The sequence below is a fragment of the Aspergillus aculeatus genome (genome assembly GCF_001890905.1).
Source record: "Aspergillus aculeatus ATCC 16872 unplaced genomic scaffold ASPACscaffold_6, whole genome shotgun sequence".
Taxonomy (NCBI): Eukaryota; Fungi; Ascomycota; class Eurotiomycetes; order Eurotiales; family Aspergillaceae; genus Aspergillus; species Aspergillus aculeatus.
Window position 1 is genome coordinate 733,074 of NW_017962981.1, and position 13,552 is coordinate 746,625.

Here is a 13,552-nt window from a genome sequence, read left to right on the forward strand (position 1 = left end):
TTCGCCCACCACCAAAAGTCAACTCTGTCAACTCTGTCAACTCCCTCTTCAATATACCACAGAACGCAATCACCAGCATCTGAACAATGCAAAGATGCTAATACCTTGGATCATCTCCCACCAACAACCGGTTCCAGATTTCTGGGCCGCGATAGCCTTCCATTGGCGGAACTCTTGAGGTCGAGAAGCTTTGTGTCTACGTAAACTCCCTGACTGACAAACTTCGATGGCGTGCGAAAGCGACTAGCCCACAAGCAGTCGGGGGCTGTATAAGCCTGCAACTACTTGACCCAGCTGCGTTTAGACTCCGTCGCATCATCGGAGAGCGTGCGCCTCCAATCATGAAGATCTTTGGCGCAACAGCCCGACTTCCCCGTGCAGATTAGATCGATACTCCGTCCTGCAGGCGATCTTGCACAGAACTTTCGACTCCTTCTCGAGTCCTCTTGCAGACTTCAGGGGATTGGCTGTTCCAGTATGGATCAGCAGTGCTCAGTAAGGAGCATGTCGCCTGGTCCGCACCAACGGCAGGCACCCTTGCTTTCGAAGAAGATCCGGTTACAGATTGACGTAAACACTCATTGAGCATCTTCAGGGAATCAAAACTTGGCAATCTTCCTCTCCTCTGGGACTGAGCGTCTTTTCTAGACTTCCTCGCAAATCGGCGGCTGTGCAGCAGCGCAACGGACTCGGAGAATACTAATAAAAATGATTGTGTTAGATGCAGGAGTGGACCCCGCGAACGAAGACCGTGCAGCGTGCAAGCTACAGAGTACTATTCCTGCTAAATCATGCGCTAGCAGTATGCGAGCTTAGCATTTGGTGTTTTGGTCCCTGCGGTCCACTCACTAACCCGCACTAAGCTTGACCCATTGTCAGATTTTCGGATGCTCCATACCAGATCTGTGTGGCCCCTATCCGGGTCTGCAGTCGGAAGAGGCAAGACGTGTGGATAGTCACGGCCAATTGTGCTGGCCGAATTCAACTAGAAAGCGAAGCGAAAATTAAGGATGCTTCGCGGAGAATTTAGACTGGACGTTGAAATGCATGATAACCCAATTTCTAGCCTGCCAGTCCCTAAGAATCCTCAACAACCTTCTGCCCCAGGATTTAAAGCCTGCGCCTGTTACTTTTCTGAGCCGGCTGGACCCTGGTACCTCCGTCAACCTAGCATTTTGGATCTAGGTACTCTTACACCAGGAGATGAACGATGCCTGCTCTGTCACTACTGTCACACCTGCTGTACAGCAGTGATGCTGGTCGCGCCCATCTTGCAGGTCGATCGACCCCGCAGGTCGGAACCCTCACGGCCAGCGACAAAGCAGGGTTCACCGCCATGGGTGTTGTCGCTCTCTGTTCTTTTGTTGCATCCTTCGGTCTGCTGTCATTCCTTACCTATCGTTTCATCTTCTGGCGTCAATACTACAAGCGTCCGCTGGCACAGAACCAGTACGTTGTCTTAATTTATAATCTCCTCCTGGTCGATCTCCAACAAGCAACGGCATTTTTGTTATGTCTTCACTGGGTTTCCAAAGGCTATGTCTACTATCCCAGTGCACCCTGCGTTCTTCAGGGGTGGTGGATTCAGGTTGGTGATCCTGGAAGTGGTCTGTTTGTCTTAGCGATCGCCATGCATACGGGTGCCGTGGTTCTGCGAGGTCGACAGCTGCCATTCCCGATCTTTGTCGCCAGTGTCGTGGGCCTTTGGATATTCATCATCATCCTTGGTCTCATTCCCGTTGGCTTGTTTGGCTCCGAGACCTTTGTTATATCCGAAGCAGGCTGGGTAAGTGGTCCTGAAGTTGCTTGGTACACGGATTCAAAAACTAACTTCTCTGTCACACCTCCAGTGCTGGTTGAGTCCACAACACGAGACGGAGCGACTATGGCTGCATTATTTTTGGATTTTCCTCGCCGAATTCGGTACAGTCATCCTTTACGGGATCATGTTTTTCTACCTCCGACGCCGTATGCAGGAGGCGGCGTCTCTGCGTCAGAATCAACAAGAAAACTTGAAGCGGTTGAACCGGGTGGTCGTTTACATGGTCATTTATCCTTTGGTTTATCTGGTGCTGTCGCTTCCGTTGGCGGCAGGCCGCATGTCAACTGCCCGGCATGTTATTCCTAGCCGGGCTTACTTTGCGGTGGCCGGAACCCTGATGGCTTTGTCGGGCTTGGTGGATGTGACAGTGTATACCTTGACTCGTCGCCACTTGTTGCTGGAAACCGAGCTCAGCGCCTCGGACAGGATGTATGCTTACACGGATTCGGCGGCATACCAAACGCACATCACGACCGGTCACGGCCACAGCGAGACGAAAAAGCCGCGCATGAAGACCCGATTTCGGCGGGGAGGCCTACAGAGCATCAACGACACGGTGGACGACAACCGCGACTCGTCTACCGAAGACATTGTGCGCAAGACGGACATGGAACTGGCTGATCTGGGGCATGGCGTGTACCAGGAGACGACCATCGAAATTTCGCACGAGCCAGCCGAGCCCGAAGATTTTCAGAAGATGAATCGCCACAGCGGGTGATGCGGGTGGAGAATTCAGCCGGATTCCTACTCCACCTGCCATTCATTCCCTAGATTATTTTTCTTTTTTTGTCTTTCTTTTTCTTTTTTCCTTTACCCCTTCATCCTCCTGTGTGGATACAGTCACTCTTTTCTACTTACTGAGCATATCTCACCCCCTGTCACGATCTTTCTTACGAGAATATCCATGATCACTATACCAAGACCTGTATCTATATCTAGATGTACATCTAGGTTGTCCATTGAGGGCAATTGATAATCACTAATAACTTTTCTTCCTGGTGACTGACGCGGCCTGTCAATGCTGTTTGTTGTGTAATTACGGATCCCTCCCCCTCCTTTCTAGTGGCACGTTCAATTGTCGACCCCACCGACGGACACTGAGGCGGATCCATACGAAGCCGGCTGCCCTGGATGGCACTGCCCCGACCAATGGGCGGTCTGGAAGCGCAGTCGGCATAAAGATCGACAGGCCGGCCCCACAACGTGGAAGCTTGAGCCAGCGAGAAATCTGATTGGTCTCGACCCTCGTCGGCTGCCACACTAGGCCTACTCTGGTTTTTCCCTCTTCGGCAACTCCCTGCGGCTCCAGCTCCGACTCGCTCAGTCACTTCTCAACGAAACAGGGGCTGGAATCGTCACCAGCATCGACTGGCGATTAAAGTTTTCTACCAGCTTCTCGGTTATCTCCCGTTTATACGAGATGCCTGCTGGTTCTGGTGCTGCTAGTCCCCGGAGGAAAGGATGTCGCAGAGAAACACAGCAGGAAAACCTCCACCAGTCCGGATACTCGGGTCGAGCGAGACTAGACGATGCATTTGTCAAGTTCAAGAGGGGGACGGGTAGCTACCTAGTCACAGGTAGTGACCTACCTTGATGCCGCAGTCCCTTGCGTATACAGCGGCCGATACTTGCTAGCATACATTTGAGCTCAACGGCATACTCCGTACATCTGCAGCATGAGCTTGGCGACACAACCAAGCACCTGTCTCTCCTGCTGTCGCTGGCGCTGTCATCTCTGCCACTGACTCGCCGCCAACTTACAGCAATACCCTTTCCTCTGGGCAACCATTCCCAACCTGGTCATCCTTACCGACTCGCGTTACAGGGTGTCTGAGCTGGTCGTCAATGGCAGCAGGTTTTCTTCGCGTCTGTCGCCTAAGCGATCCACTTCTACGCGCACACACCCTGCCCGGTGGCTGCGCAGCTGGCAAATGACAGCCTGCGTGAATCCCGAGTCGAGCGTCATTTTCGAAGCCGAAGCGATGAGTGGCTGTGGCTGGAGCTACGTTCCGTAACTCTGGATGTGGCTTGGTGGCTGAGGCCGGAACCGTGGATGGTACCTCAGTGGGCCAAGACTTCGTGTATAGTCCGTGGTTCCTCGCGTGCTGTGTTGGTAACGGTAACAAGGAGGTGGATGTCGCAAAACTACGATACGCAGTCGAGCGTAGTTAGAGGGGGTAGAACACCTTTGCGTGATTAGGGATCTGGATGCAAGCGAGCTGTGCGACAGTCATTGGTCGGGGTTTGTCTAGATGGAAGAATGATTCGCAAAACTATGGCGATCATAACGAACTGGAGATGAGCATGGATAAAGTCAGCTCCGTGTGGTTTGGTTGGGCTCGGTGGGCTGGGGTGCTCTAGACCCATGTTCTTGCGATGGGATTGGAGGAAGAGCAGCCGGAGTTGCGTGTTACTCGCTTCTGGATGATTTCCATTGTTCCCTTCATAATCATGTTATTCTGTTTATGAACGTGCTTGGACGATCCTTCAGCGACAAAGCTATGGTCTGTTGGTCAGACTAGACCCAATGACACTGGACTGTGCCTGGACGAGGCATTAGGGTTAAGCTATCATGGCTACATGACAGCCATGGTTCATAGTATAATAGCATAACATTTTCTGAAGTGCGGACGAGTCTTATAGCTGACAAGGCCATGGTTAAGTATAAGCATGAGGTTCGTTTGACTGCCATTTATGCCCTCATTTCTCAAATATTCATGTCTACTCCGATGCTGATTGCTCGGTTTCCCCGAACCCCGAAACATGTAGATTCCTCCCCAGCCTTGGGATCGATAATACGCCCCAGGAGAAGTCATATATGTCTGACTACATCCTGGCAGTCCAGTTATGCACTTAATAAGGGGTGCTATCTTCCAGAACCCGCTTTCCTCCCCAATTCGTATCTACTAGTCTGGCCCAGAATCATGTCATATATATATATACGCCCTTCCTTGATTAGGATAAAGTCTGAAGTTCGCAGCAAGAAAGACGATACCATCTTGCCAGACATCAGGAACAAATGTCATACCCACAGCCTACTATCTCGACTACTGGAACTACCTCCAGCCTTGGCCCATTAATTCACTCCACACGGCCATATATATCTCCAGCTGACTTGACATACATCCCCATAACTTATCACTTCAGCCTGTAGTTAACACTACAACCAAACCCCGACCCAGCATAAAAACAACCATCACAAATATACAAACACCCCAACGTACTATAGCCCAGTATCCAACACCCGCACCCCCCCCCCCCTCTTCCACGTAGTCAGCTATAATATGGCTCCCGCACCGCACCGGCATCTCTAAATCCCTTCGACCCCGTCGTCGGCCCCTAAGGTTAGCTCCGGCCCTAACCCAGTCTAGCCTCCCTCCTTATTCCTATCTCATATCTACCTAAAGACACCGCCTCACCCTAACGTCTTAGCTTCACGATCCGGCGCTTTTATTTTAATCACGAGGTTTTCGTTTCCAACAGAGGATTGGAGAAAGGGGGAGGAGAAAGACTAGACTAGCGGAACGGGCGGATGAGGATCCCCAATGCTGATTATCTGAAATTGGGGTTGTGATGTGGTAATTGTTTCCACTTGGGTTGTTCTTGCTTCGACTGAGTCAGGTTGTTAGTGACTGACTTACCTATGTAAGGGGGGGGGATTTGTTTATTTTATTGGTAAGGTGATTTTATGCCAGCTTATAGTAAATTCGGGTGGGGGGTAGTGTAGGCTTCGTGGTTGATGGTGGTGGTGGTGGTGCTGCTGCAGTGTGGAAGGTGTTTATATAGTTCATTGCCCACGATGTTTGTTGATTCAGAGGCCCATGGGTAGATGGTTCGTTGGGTCCCATCGATTGTGTCGTCGCGTCTCTCGGTTATGTGGTCCATAAGCTTAGAGAGAAATCCCCAGGCAAAATGTCCATGATTCTATATGGCCTAGACTTCCCTTATTTCTACTCCTCACAATGTGTTTATTTTGGTCTGAGACGGAGCGCAGACACTCGGGGTTCTGGTCCCCCTCCCCGACACTACGATCCACCGCAAAGGTCGTGACGTTCTTGCTCCTGGAGGCCTGGGCATGCAGGATATAACTATAATATAAAAAAGCGAGATGTAAATTGTCTGATGTTTTGGGATTCATCGTTGTTGTGACGTACGTTGAAGAACTATGTCATGGTCAAATAATCTCGAATATGGGATCTTAACGTACTGGGGCGCAAGGTTCAATGGTCGGACGATGCCAAGCCAAGGCTGCAGTGGGGGGTGCAGAGGCTCAAAAACGAGCAGAGTGGGAAGGTACTCAGGTCTGTCGTACGGGGCTACCGGCTGTGGATCGGAGGGTTGGTGCTCGTGCTCGTGCTCGTGGCTTTGGTCTGATGAAGGGTGCTTGTTTTACCGCTGTGATCAGATAACTGGTTTGTAAGGTTGGTGTAGCGGCAGGTGAGATGTGCGTTTCTGATTCTTCTATAGTACAAGTCTATCATCTCATGCTACAACATCCAGCATCTCCTCCACTCGCCCGAACTTGTCGCGGGTCTTCCCCTTCTCCTGGCCGCGCGCGCGCTCGGCGCGGTCAATCCGCTGCCAGTCTTCCCAGGTCGTGGGTCGCAGGCCGCGCTTCTCGGCCTCCGGACGAACGCCCTCCCAGCCGAGGCCGGTGCTTTTGTTCGGACCGTTGAGCGAAATTTGGCCCCGCACATCGGCAGCAATGGCATCGGCCGTGGTGAACGCATCGGTCATCGTCGTGGCAATGACGCCCGTCGGACCGCGCTTGGCCCAGCCAGCACAGTACAAACCGGGCAGATGGGAGATGATCGAGCCATCGGGAAGCTCCTGACGATCGCCGGTCTCGGTGCGGCTGGTGATCCGCCCGAATCCATCGTTGGGGATCACCCCGCGCTGTGCATCGAATTGGACTCCCAGGTCTTCCATGCCCGGCAGCGCGAGCGACTTGTATCCCACGCTTCGGAAGAATGCGTCCGCGGGAAGGTCAACGGTCGCCCGCTCGCCGGTCGGAAGATATTGGGGGGTCACTTTGGCGCTGGCAAGAAATGGGTCGGACGTGTCCAGTTGGTTGCGAGCGAAGGTGACATGTGAGAGGCGGGCGGGGTTCTCGGGGGATGTATGCAGGCTTTCGGGGGAGAGGAGGAAGTCCAGCGACCATGACCTCTGTGCTGTGGACGGGTCGTTTGTGGAACCCTTGGCGAGGAGCTGGACTAGGCGTTTCTGGGCGCGAGGCAGCGCTGACATGACTTCTTCGGGAGGGAATAGATCCTTAGGAACCGGGTCGAACGCTACGGATGGTAGCTGGAGGAGTTCGCGGAGCTCTTTGATGGTGAACGCAGCCTAAACCCCAACGTGGTCAGTTTCTGTGAAGACACGGCCAAGGGCAGTCGAGCAGGACAGACCTGCATTGGTCCTCGACGACCCACAACGCGGACCCTCTTGATTTTGCTTTTGAGCAGCTCCTCTACCGCATACTCCGCGATGTCCGTCTTGCGCAATACATCAATATCCGACAGCAAGATCCGGGCCACGTCCAGAGCCACGTTGCCTTGTCCTACAATGACAGCATTCTCCCCAGTGGTCAAGTCTGGGGCCAAATCTCGATGCTCGGGAAGGCCATTATACCAGCCGACAAACTCCCGCGCCGAGTAGACGTTCCGAGCGGCTTTCTCGCCCGGGATGCCGAGCTCTTTGTCCTTGGGTGCGCCGTATGCGAAAAGGATGGCATCGTAGTGGGGCTTGAGCGTACTCAGAGGGAGGGACGCGCCCAGTTCGACGTTGCCAATGAAGTTGAATCGCGGGGATGTGGCGACCTCGGTAAATTTATCTTCGCAGTTCTGAATTGGACGGATGGTATGTAAGTCATAGATTTGAGCGATGCTCGGTCGCAATGTCTGAACGTACCTTGACCTCGGGATGATCAGGGGCAACACCATATCGGGCCAGACCAAATGGGACGGGCAGCTTCTCGTACATATCAACGATCGCTTCGTCCACCTTGGCGAGCAAGCGATAGGCAGCATAGAAGCCGGCCGGGCCCGAGCCTATGACGGCGACACGAAAGGGTCTCTCATTCCGTACGACTTGGCTGTATTGACGAGTTTGTTTGATGAAGTGAGCTCGCCGAGATCGTGTCAAGCCGCCCCACGAGGAGCGAGTGATCTGCGCGGTGCATTGAGCGCAGACATAAGGGGCACGTTGGAGATGCATCGTGGCTGAGGGGGAGAAAATGAATCACGGGGAAAGGCGGAAGAATCACGGGCAAGCCACTTGCAGGGTCCGATGACATCGCATCACGTGATAGCTTTATCACGTCCGTTGCCGGGCCGACAATCGGGCGTGTTGTTGACGATCGGGTCGCAAACCATGGAAATGAAGGAACCTGAAAGATGGTGGATGATGGTTGGAGAGTGATGATGGATGATGACAGACGCAGCCTGCTTGCTTTGCTGCAGGTGCCAGCCCTGCAGGTGCGCGCTTGCTTCCCCTCCCCTCCACTTCCCATCTCTTTCTCCTCTTCCATTCCTCCTCCTCTCCGTTCCACGGTTCCTACATTCTCCCTCCCGCTGTCATTACTGTCGTTCACTTCCTGTTCCTCCCCTCGTGAACCTCTTTCTGGTGGTTGCGACGGGTATTCCTTCTTTCCTTTTTTAAAGCTAATCACACACAGCATTCCACATTCCACATTCCTCTCAATCTCTGCTCTCCACCCCGCCTATCGCGTGGGTCAATGCTCTAGTCCTTAGTTCGCGGCGTCGTCGTCATCCATCGCGAACATGGGCGAGTCCGACCCTCCATATTTGTATGATCGCCCCATCCGCCAGCATACAGCTTCGCCACGGTTCTACAGCCAAACCTTCAACCCCAAGGCCGTGACGGAAGCAAGCTGGGCTCAACCAGAGCCGAGGGCGGAAGTCAAAGGTCCTTTGGTTGATCTCAATCGGCACCCGGACTCGGTAAGCATCACCACTCCCGATCGTCGGCGTTGTCTGTTTATTCATGCTCATGCCTTCTAGTACTACAATGTTCCCGATCGGACGCGATGGACTCCAATGAGCCCCCACACAAAGAGTAGAGTAATCTACGGAAGAAAGGTGCAACTGGGACTGCGAGTTCTTGCCTTGATCGGTGCGCTGGGATCGTTGTTCTGCTCAATTGTCATCAAGAATGCAGCAAACACCATCATCTGGATTGTGCGAGTGGGGGTAAAGTGCTCCACCAGACACGAGGAGTAGACATGTACTGACCGCTCTATAGCCCGCTGTGGCGATTCTGCATAACGTATACAGTATCTGGCATTTGAGTCGATCTGCGATCAGCAGGCCCCCTGGCTCCCAGGCCAGCTACATGCTGTTCGCCGGAACTCTAGATCTGGGATTAGTTCCGTTCTACGTCTTTTCGGCATTTCTGGGGTACAGACAGTGGACTAATTCCGCCTGGAACTGGACCACAATGCTGAGTTCTGAGTTTGATGTGACGGCTAAGATCGCCGAGTCCACGTTTCTGCTGAGTGTCGTCAACGGAGGGTTGCATGCTATATCCCTTGGGATCTGCATCTTCTTGGGCATTATCTTCCGTCAGATCCACCGTTTGCCTCCGGACATGAACCCACTGGAAGACAATCTCACTGCGCGCCCAATGAGTCGCAGCAGGCAGAGTATTAAAGAGAAGCATGCTAGTTTGTCCACTCTGGATACCGACATTGGTTCAAGTGAAGATCCATTGATCGATGCTCGCAAAATGCCTTTCGTCCACACCCGCGAGAACTCGTACCTCGATGGCTTGAGTCGCTATCCTCCCAGTGTTTCTGATAAGAGACATTCTCAATATTCGCAGTCCAATCAGCGCATGTCGCGGGCCGAGTCGATCCCTCAGCTGCCATTCCAGCAGCCTAATGATATTCCAGACGACATCACTATCAACTCGCCTATCGAGAATCCCGATATTTTCAATAGACCGACAACGACAATCTCACATGGCTCCCCAGTCCGCAAGCCGTCGCCTGCTATTCCTCCCCGGTCTCAATGCGCGAGTCCTGCTTCAGATAACTGGATCGTGTACCCATCTCGCTCTGGGACCCCCTTTGAGGCAGAGACTCAGCATCCAGCCCCTCGTGAACCATCCTCCGCATACAGTGCCGCCGAGACGCTGACGTCGGCCAAGAATGGGGTCATGGATTGGTTCAACGGCTCGCATCGACAAGGTCAGCCCGTTGGACAAGCCATCACAGAAGACGTTCGCGGCGAATATGAGTCGATTGCAGCCAACGAGTTCTACAGCCACAACAATGACGACGACGTTCACGATTTCCTGTACCGAACTGGCTTTTATGATAACGCTGAACAAGACATTGGCGACAACCGGATCGACATCTTCCAAGACAGCGACCATGAACACGAATACCTTGACGAAGAAACTCGGAACTCACTGCGCGTCAATCCCCTTGCCTTGAATCCTCCGACCCCGCAGCCCAGAATCAACGGTATCCGCAGCGTCACCCGCTCGCCAAGCAACAGCAGCGGCCGTATGGCCTTGACCGATATTCCAAACCTATCCCCTAACCCGCAACAACTCTCAGAGGAAATCTCTACCGACCCAGGCCCGAAGAAGAGCAAGACCTTCTACGGAGACGTATCTCTGGCAGGCGGAGGCAACGACAGTGGTAGTAACAACATGACGCGCAAGGCCAGTCTGGGACAAAAACTGGGCAAATTCACCATGAATCGGAACCAGAAGCGAAGCGCCTACGGTGCACTGAAGCAGCACGATGACGACGACAACGACTACCTGCAAGCCGACCCCGTGACTCTGGCTGGCGATCGCAAGGGTCGCGTGGTCAGCAACTCCGGCGCGGACTTTGGTCGCACGGCCACGGAGTCGCATCCCGCTGCGACTGCCAACTCTGCCTCGTCGATGTCCTATGGGAATTACCTTGCCGGCCTGGGCGTCGTTGGGGTCGGAAGACGTCGCGACGTCAGCGGGAAGATCGCGGAGGAAGGCCGGGTGGAGACGAGCAAGAAGCCGGGATTGGAGAGCAGCAGTCCCGCGCGCGGTGACGAGAATGCCAAGCCTGTGCGTGCGGCCGGATGGGCGCGGTTCGCTGGGCTGTAGGCTCAATGTTATGGGGGACTGTATCTTGTGACGTGATGTGGCTTGTATTTATTTGTGCTTACGGGAGGGTTTCTTTGTGATATCTTTCTTCATGACTCGATGGGTTATTGATTTGGATGGATTATGATGATCTATGTGGATTATGATTGGTTGAATTGCATTTGCTTTGATGGGTGAATTTTCCGCTCACCTATGATACTCCGTTACTCCTTGTGTTGTGTATTGTAAGTAGTGTACAGACGTGCATACTGGCTGAATTTCAGCAGGAACCAAAATGGAATGGAAGAACATATCAGTCAGATATCTGAAACGTTTGTAATACACATATGTACAGCTGGTTACACCAGCAATGAAAAAATGTACAAAAAGAAAGATAGAGCAACAAATAAGGCCATGTTACCTAAAGGCTGAAGAAAATATCAAAAAAACGTGTCGGATACCTTCCCCTCTAGAATGTAGGGGTATCCATGGAGCATCTCAAGAAGGAACGCCCTCATACTCCCACCCTTTGATGACGCGCTTGTTCCGGCGGGAATTGCGGCGGTTCGCGTTGCATTTCACGAACAGGGTCAAGGCGGCGATGATGCAGATGACGATGCCGGCGATGGCGGCCACGAGCACGGTGCGGCGCTCCAGCTCGCCCGGGTCGGCTGCGTACGGACACCCCGCGTCGGGCCCGCCCGTCACCCAGCAGGAGGTGACGTCGAGGGAGTTGAGATCCAGCCAGACTTCTCTTTTGTTGGCGGCCGTGGCCGTGGGGTTGAGGACGTTGGACTGCGTGAGGAGGTAGTGGTACAGGAAGGAGTTCTCGACGCCGGTGCGCGGGATGGAGAGCGAGGTGTTGGGCGGGCAGGCGTGGTTATAGGCGTCGGCGAAGGAGTGCGCCGTCGCGGACAGGCGCCACGTGAAGGGGGCAGAGCTGACGCGGCAGGCGGCGTAGCGCGTGAGGGTGCAGTTGACGGCGCGCCAGTGTCCTGCTAGGCTCAGGTCCATGACGGCGCAGTGGTTGTTTGCGGAGGTGTCTGAGTCGGAGTCTGAGGATGACGTTGAGGTGTCGGCGGGTTGGTGGATGGACCAGGCCCAGGAGGTGGCCATGGAGAGCTGCTCGTAGGGGGTGATGCTGTCTGCGGCGGTGGTGTTGAAGAGCGTGTCGTTCAGCGACGGGGTCAGGCCGCACGCCGTCAGGTTGACCGAAACAGCCGACATCTCCTGGATGGTGGCATTGCGCGACTGTCCGGTCGGGACCGGGATGTAGTCGGAGATCGCCCAGGAGGAGTTGGCGTCCGCGATGCCGGTGGCGCCCGGCACGTAGTAGCAAGTCGAGTCGAGCTGGCCCGCCGCGTCGACGGAGATGGAGATCGTCGAGGACAGGTAATGCGCCGGGAAGATCAGGCTGTGCGCCGCGGACAGGTCGTACCCCTGCAGCTGCGGGTCGACGGTGCCGTATTCCACTAGCAGTCGCTTCTCGCGCGCCAGCTGCACGAACTTCCCGCACGGCCACCCGTCCGGCGTGCTCTGGATGCCGTTGGCGTCTGAGTCCACGGTGAAGTAATCCGTGATCGGCTTGTAGCTGTCGTCCACCTCGTACCAGGATTCGTTGAGGTTGGCGCGCTCCGAGGCGAGCTCCGACGGAGTGTAGACGTACGAGGAGAGCTGGTCGTCGAAGATGGAGTTGAGCGTGTCCGAGCCCGTGGGCAGTTGGCCGCCGGTCAGCTCCGAGGCGGCTTCGTCCGGGTGCGCGGCGCTGGCGGCAGTGTGCAGGTTGAATGTGACGAAGCGGATGTATGCGGTCAGCTCGGTGCTGGTGCGCTGGAACAGGCCCCGGAGCACGTCGATCAGCCCGTCGAGGTCGACCTTGGTGGTGCACCGGTAGGAGCCGAGCTCGTAGAGCAGCGACCCCGAGGAACTAGCCGTCGCGGTGACAGTCGCCTGCGCGGCATTTGTCGCGGTCGCGGTCGCAGTTTCGGTCGCGGTGCCGGAGACACTGACGACCGTCGCGTCCTCTGGTATCGAGACCGGGCAAAGCAGCCATTTGCGTTCGTCGGGGGACCAGTACAAGTCCACGATCAAGCGACGATATCCGACCGTGAGTAGGTTCGAGATGCATCGCCCCGCCGCATCTTCGTCATAGATATTGTTGCTGAAGCATGCTGCGCGCAGCGAGACGGATGAGGTGGTGACAAAATTCAGCGGGATCTGGCCGGCGACGTCTCTTTCGCTCTATGCGACATTAGTGGTATGATTCGACGTAAGGTGGAGTTTGTCGCAAACTCACCAGGAAGACAGCCGACTGCGTCGCATTGAGAATGATATCGGGATCGAACTTCATTGATGCGTGACTATAGGCCGCGGACAGCGGAGAGGCTGATTGCGCGATGGAAAAGTCGGCATGACCGGTGGATTTGGAGCTACATGCGACAAAGCATGAGTTGATGATGTAGCAGTGGAGAAGGGAAGATAAAGGGAAGGGTAACTTAGCTTACGGAAGAGGGGAGGAGGAAAAGCTCCGGCCGGCCGAGTGCGGAGAAGAAGGCGGTGGGTGACTTTGAGCCCGGCCCAAACACCATCTGGCCTCTTCTTTCTTTGCTTTGCTTTGCTTCCACCTCACCTCACCTC

At 54.5% G+C, this 13,552-nt stretch overlaps 4 protein-coding genes across 4 annotated transcripts; 2 read left to right on the top strand and 2 right to left on the bottom strand.

Annotated features, from left to right (window-relative positions):
- Positions 1-1,210: 1,210 nt before the first annotated feature.
- On the top strand, positions 1,211-2,540 carry gprD (the record flags this gene model as incomplete). Its single annotated transcript, XM_020203470.1, has 2 exons — positions 1,211-1,786; positions 1,851-2,540. The coding sequence occupies 2 exons, from the start codon at positions 1,211-1,213 to the stop codon at positions 2,538-2,540; spliced, it is 1,266 nt and encodes a 421-aa protein (XP_020057167.1).
- A 3,614-nt stretch (positions 2,541-6,154) lies between these two features.
- On the bottom strand, positions 6,155-7,956 carry ASPACDRAFT_77716 (NADPH-adrenodoxin reductase; the record flags this gene model as incomplete). Its single annotated transcript, XM_020205022.1, has 3 exons — positions 7,730-7,956; positions 7,228-7,662; positions 6,155-7,165 (listed from the first exon to the last, which is right to left on the bottom strand). Coding segments are annotated over exons 1-3 (1,363 nt in total), but the record flags the coding sequence as incomplete, so codon positions are not given.
- Positions 7,957-8,601: 645 nt separating this feature from the next.
- ASPACDRAFT_27656 (uncharacterized protein) lies at positions 8,602-10,936 on the top strand (the record flags this gene model as incomplete). Its single annotated transcript, XM_020199509.1, has 3 exons — positions 8,602-8,781; positions 8,842-9,030; positions 9,083-10,936. 3 exons carry the CDS (start codon positions 8,602-8,604, stop codon positions 10,934-10,936), a joined length of 2,223 nt encoding a protein of 740 aa, XP_020057169.1.
- A 477-nt stretch (positions 10,937-11,413) lies between these two features.
- Positions 11,414-13,265, bottom strand: ASPACDRAFT_51693 (Lectin C-type domain protein; the record flags this gene model as incomplete). Its single annotated transcript, XM_020202518.1, has 2 exons — positions 11,414-13,156; positions 13,212-13,265. The coding sequence occupies 2 exons, from the start codon at positions 13,263-13,265 to the stop codon at positions 11,414-11,416; spliced, it is 1,797 nt and encodes a 598-aa protein (XP_020057170.1).
- Positions 13,266-13,552: the final 287 nt, after the last annotated feature.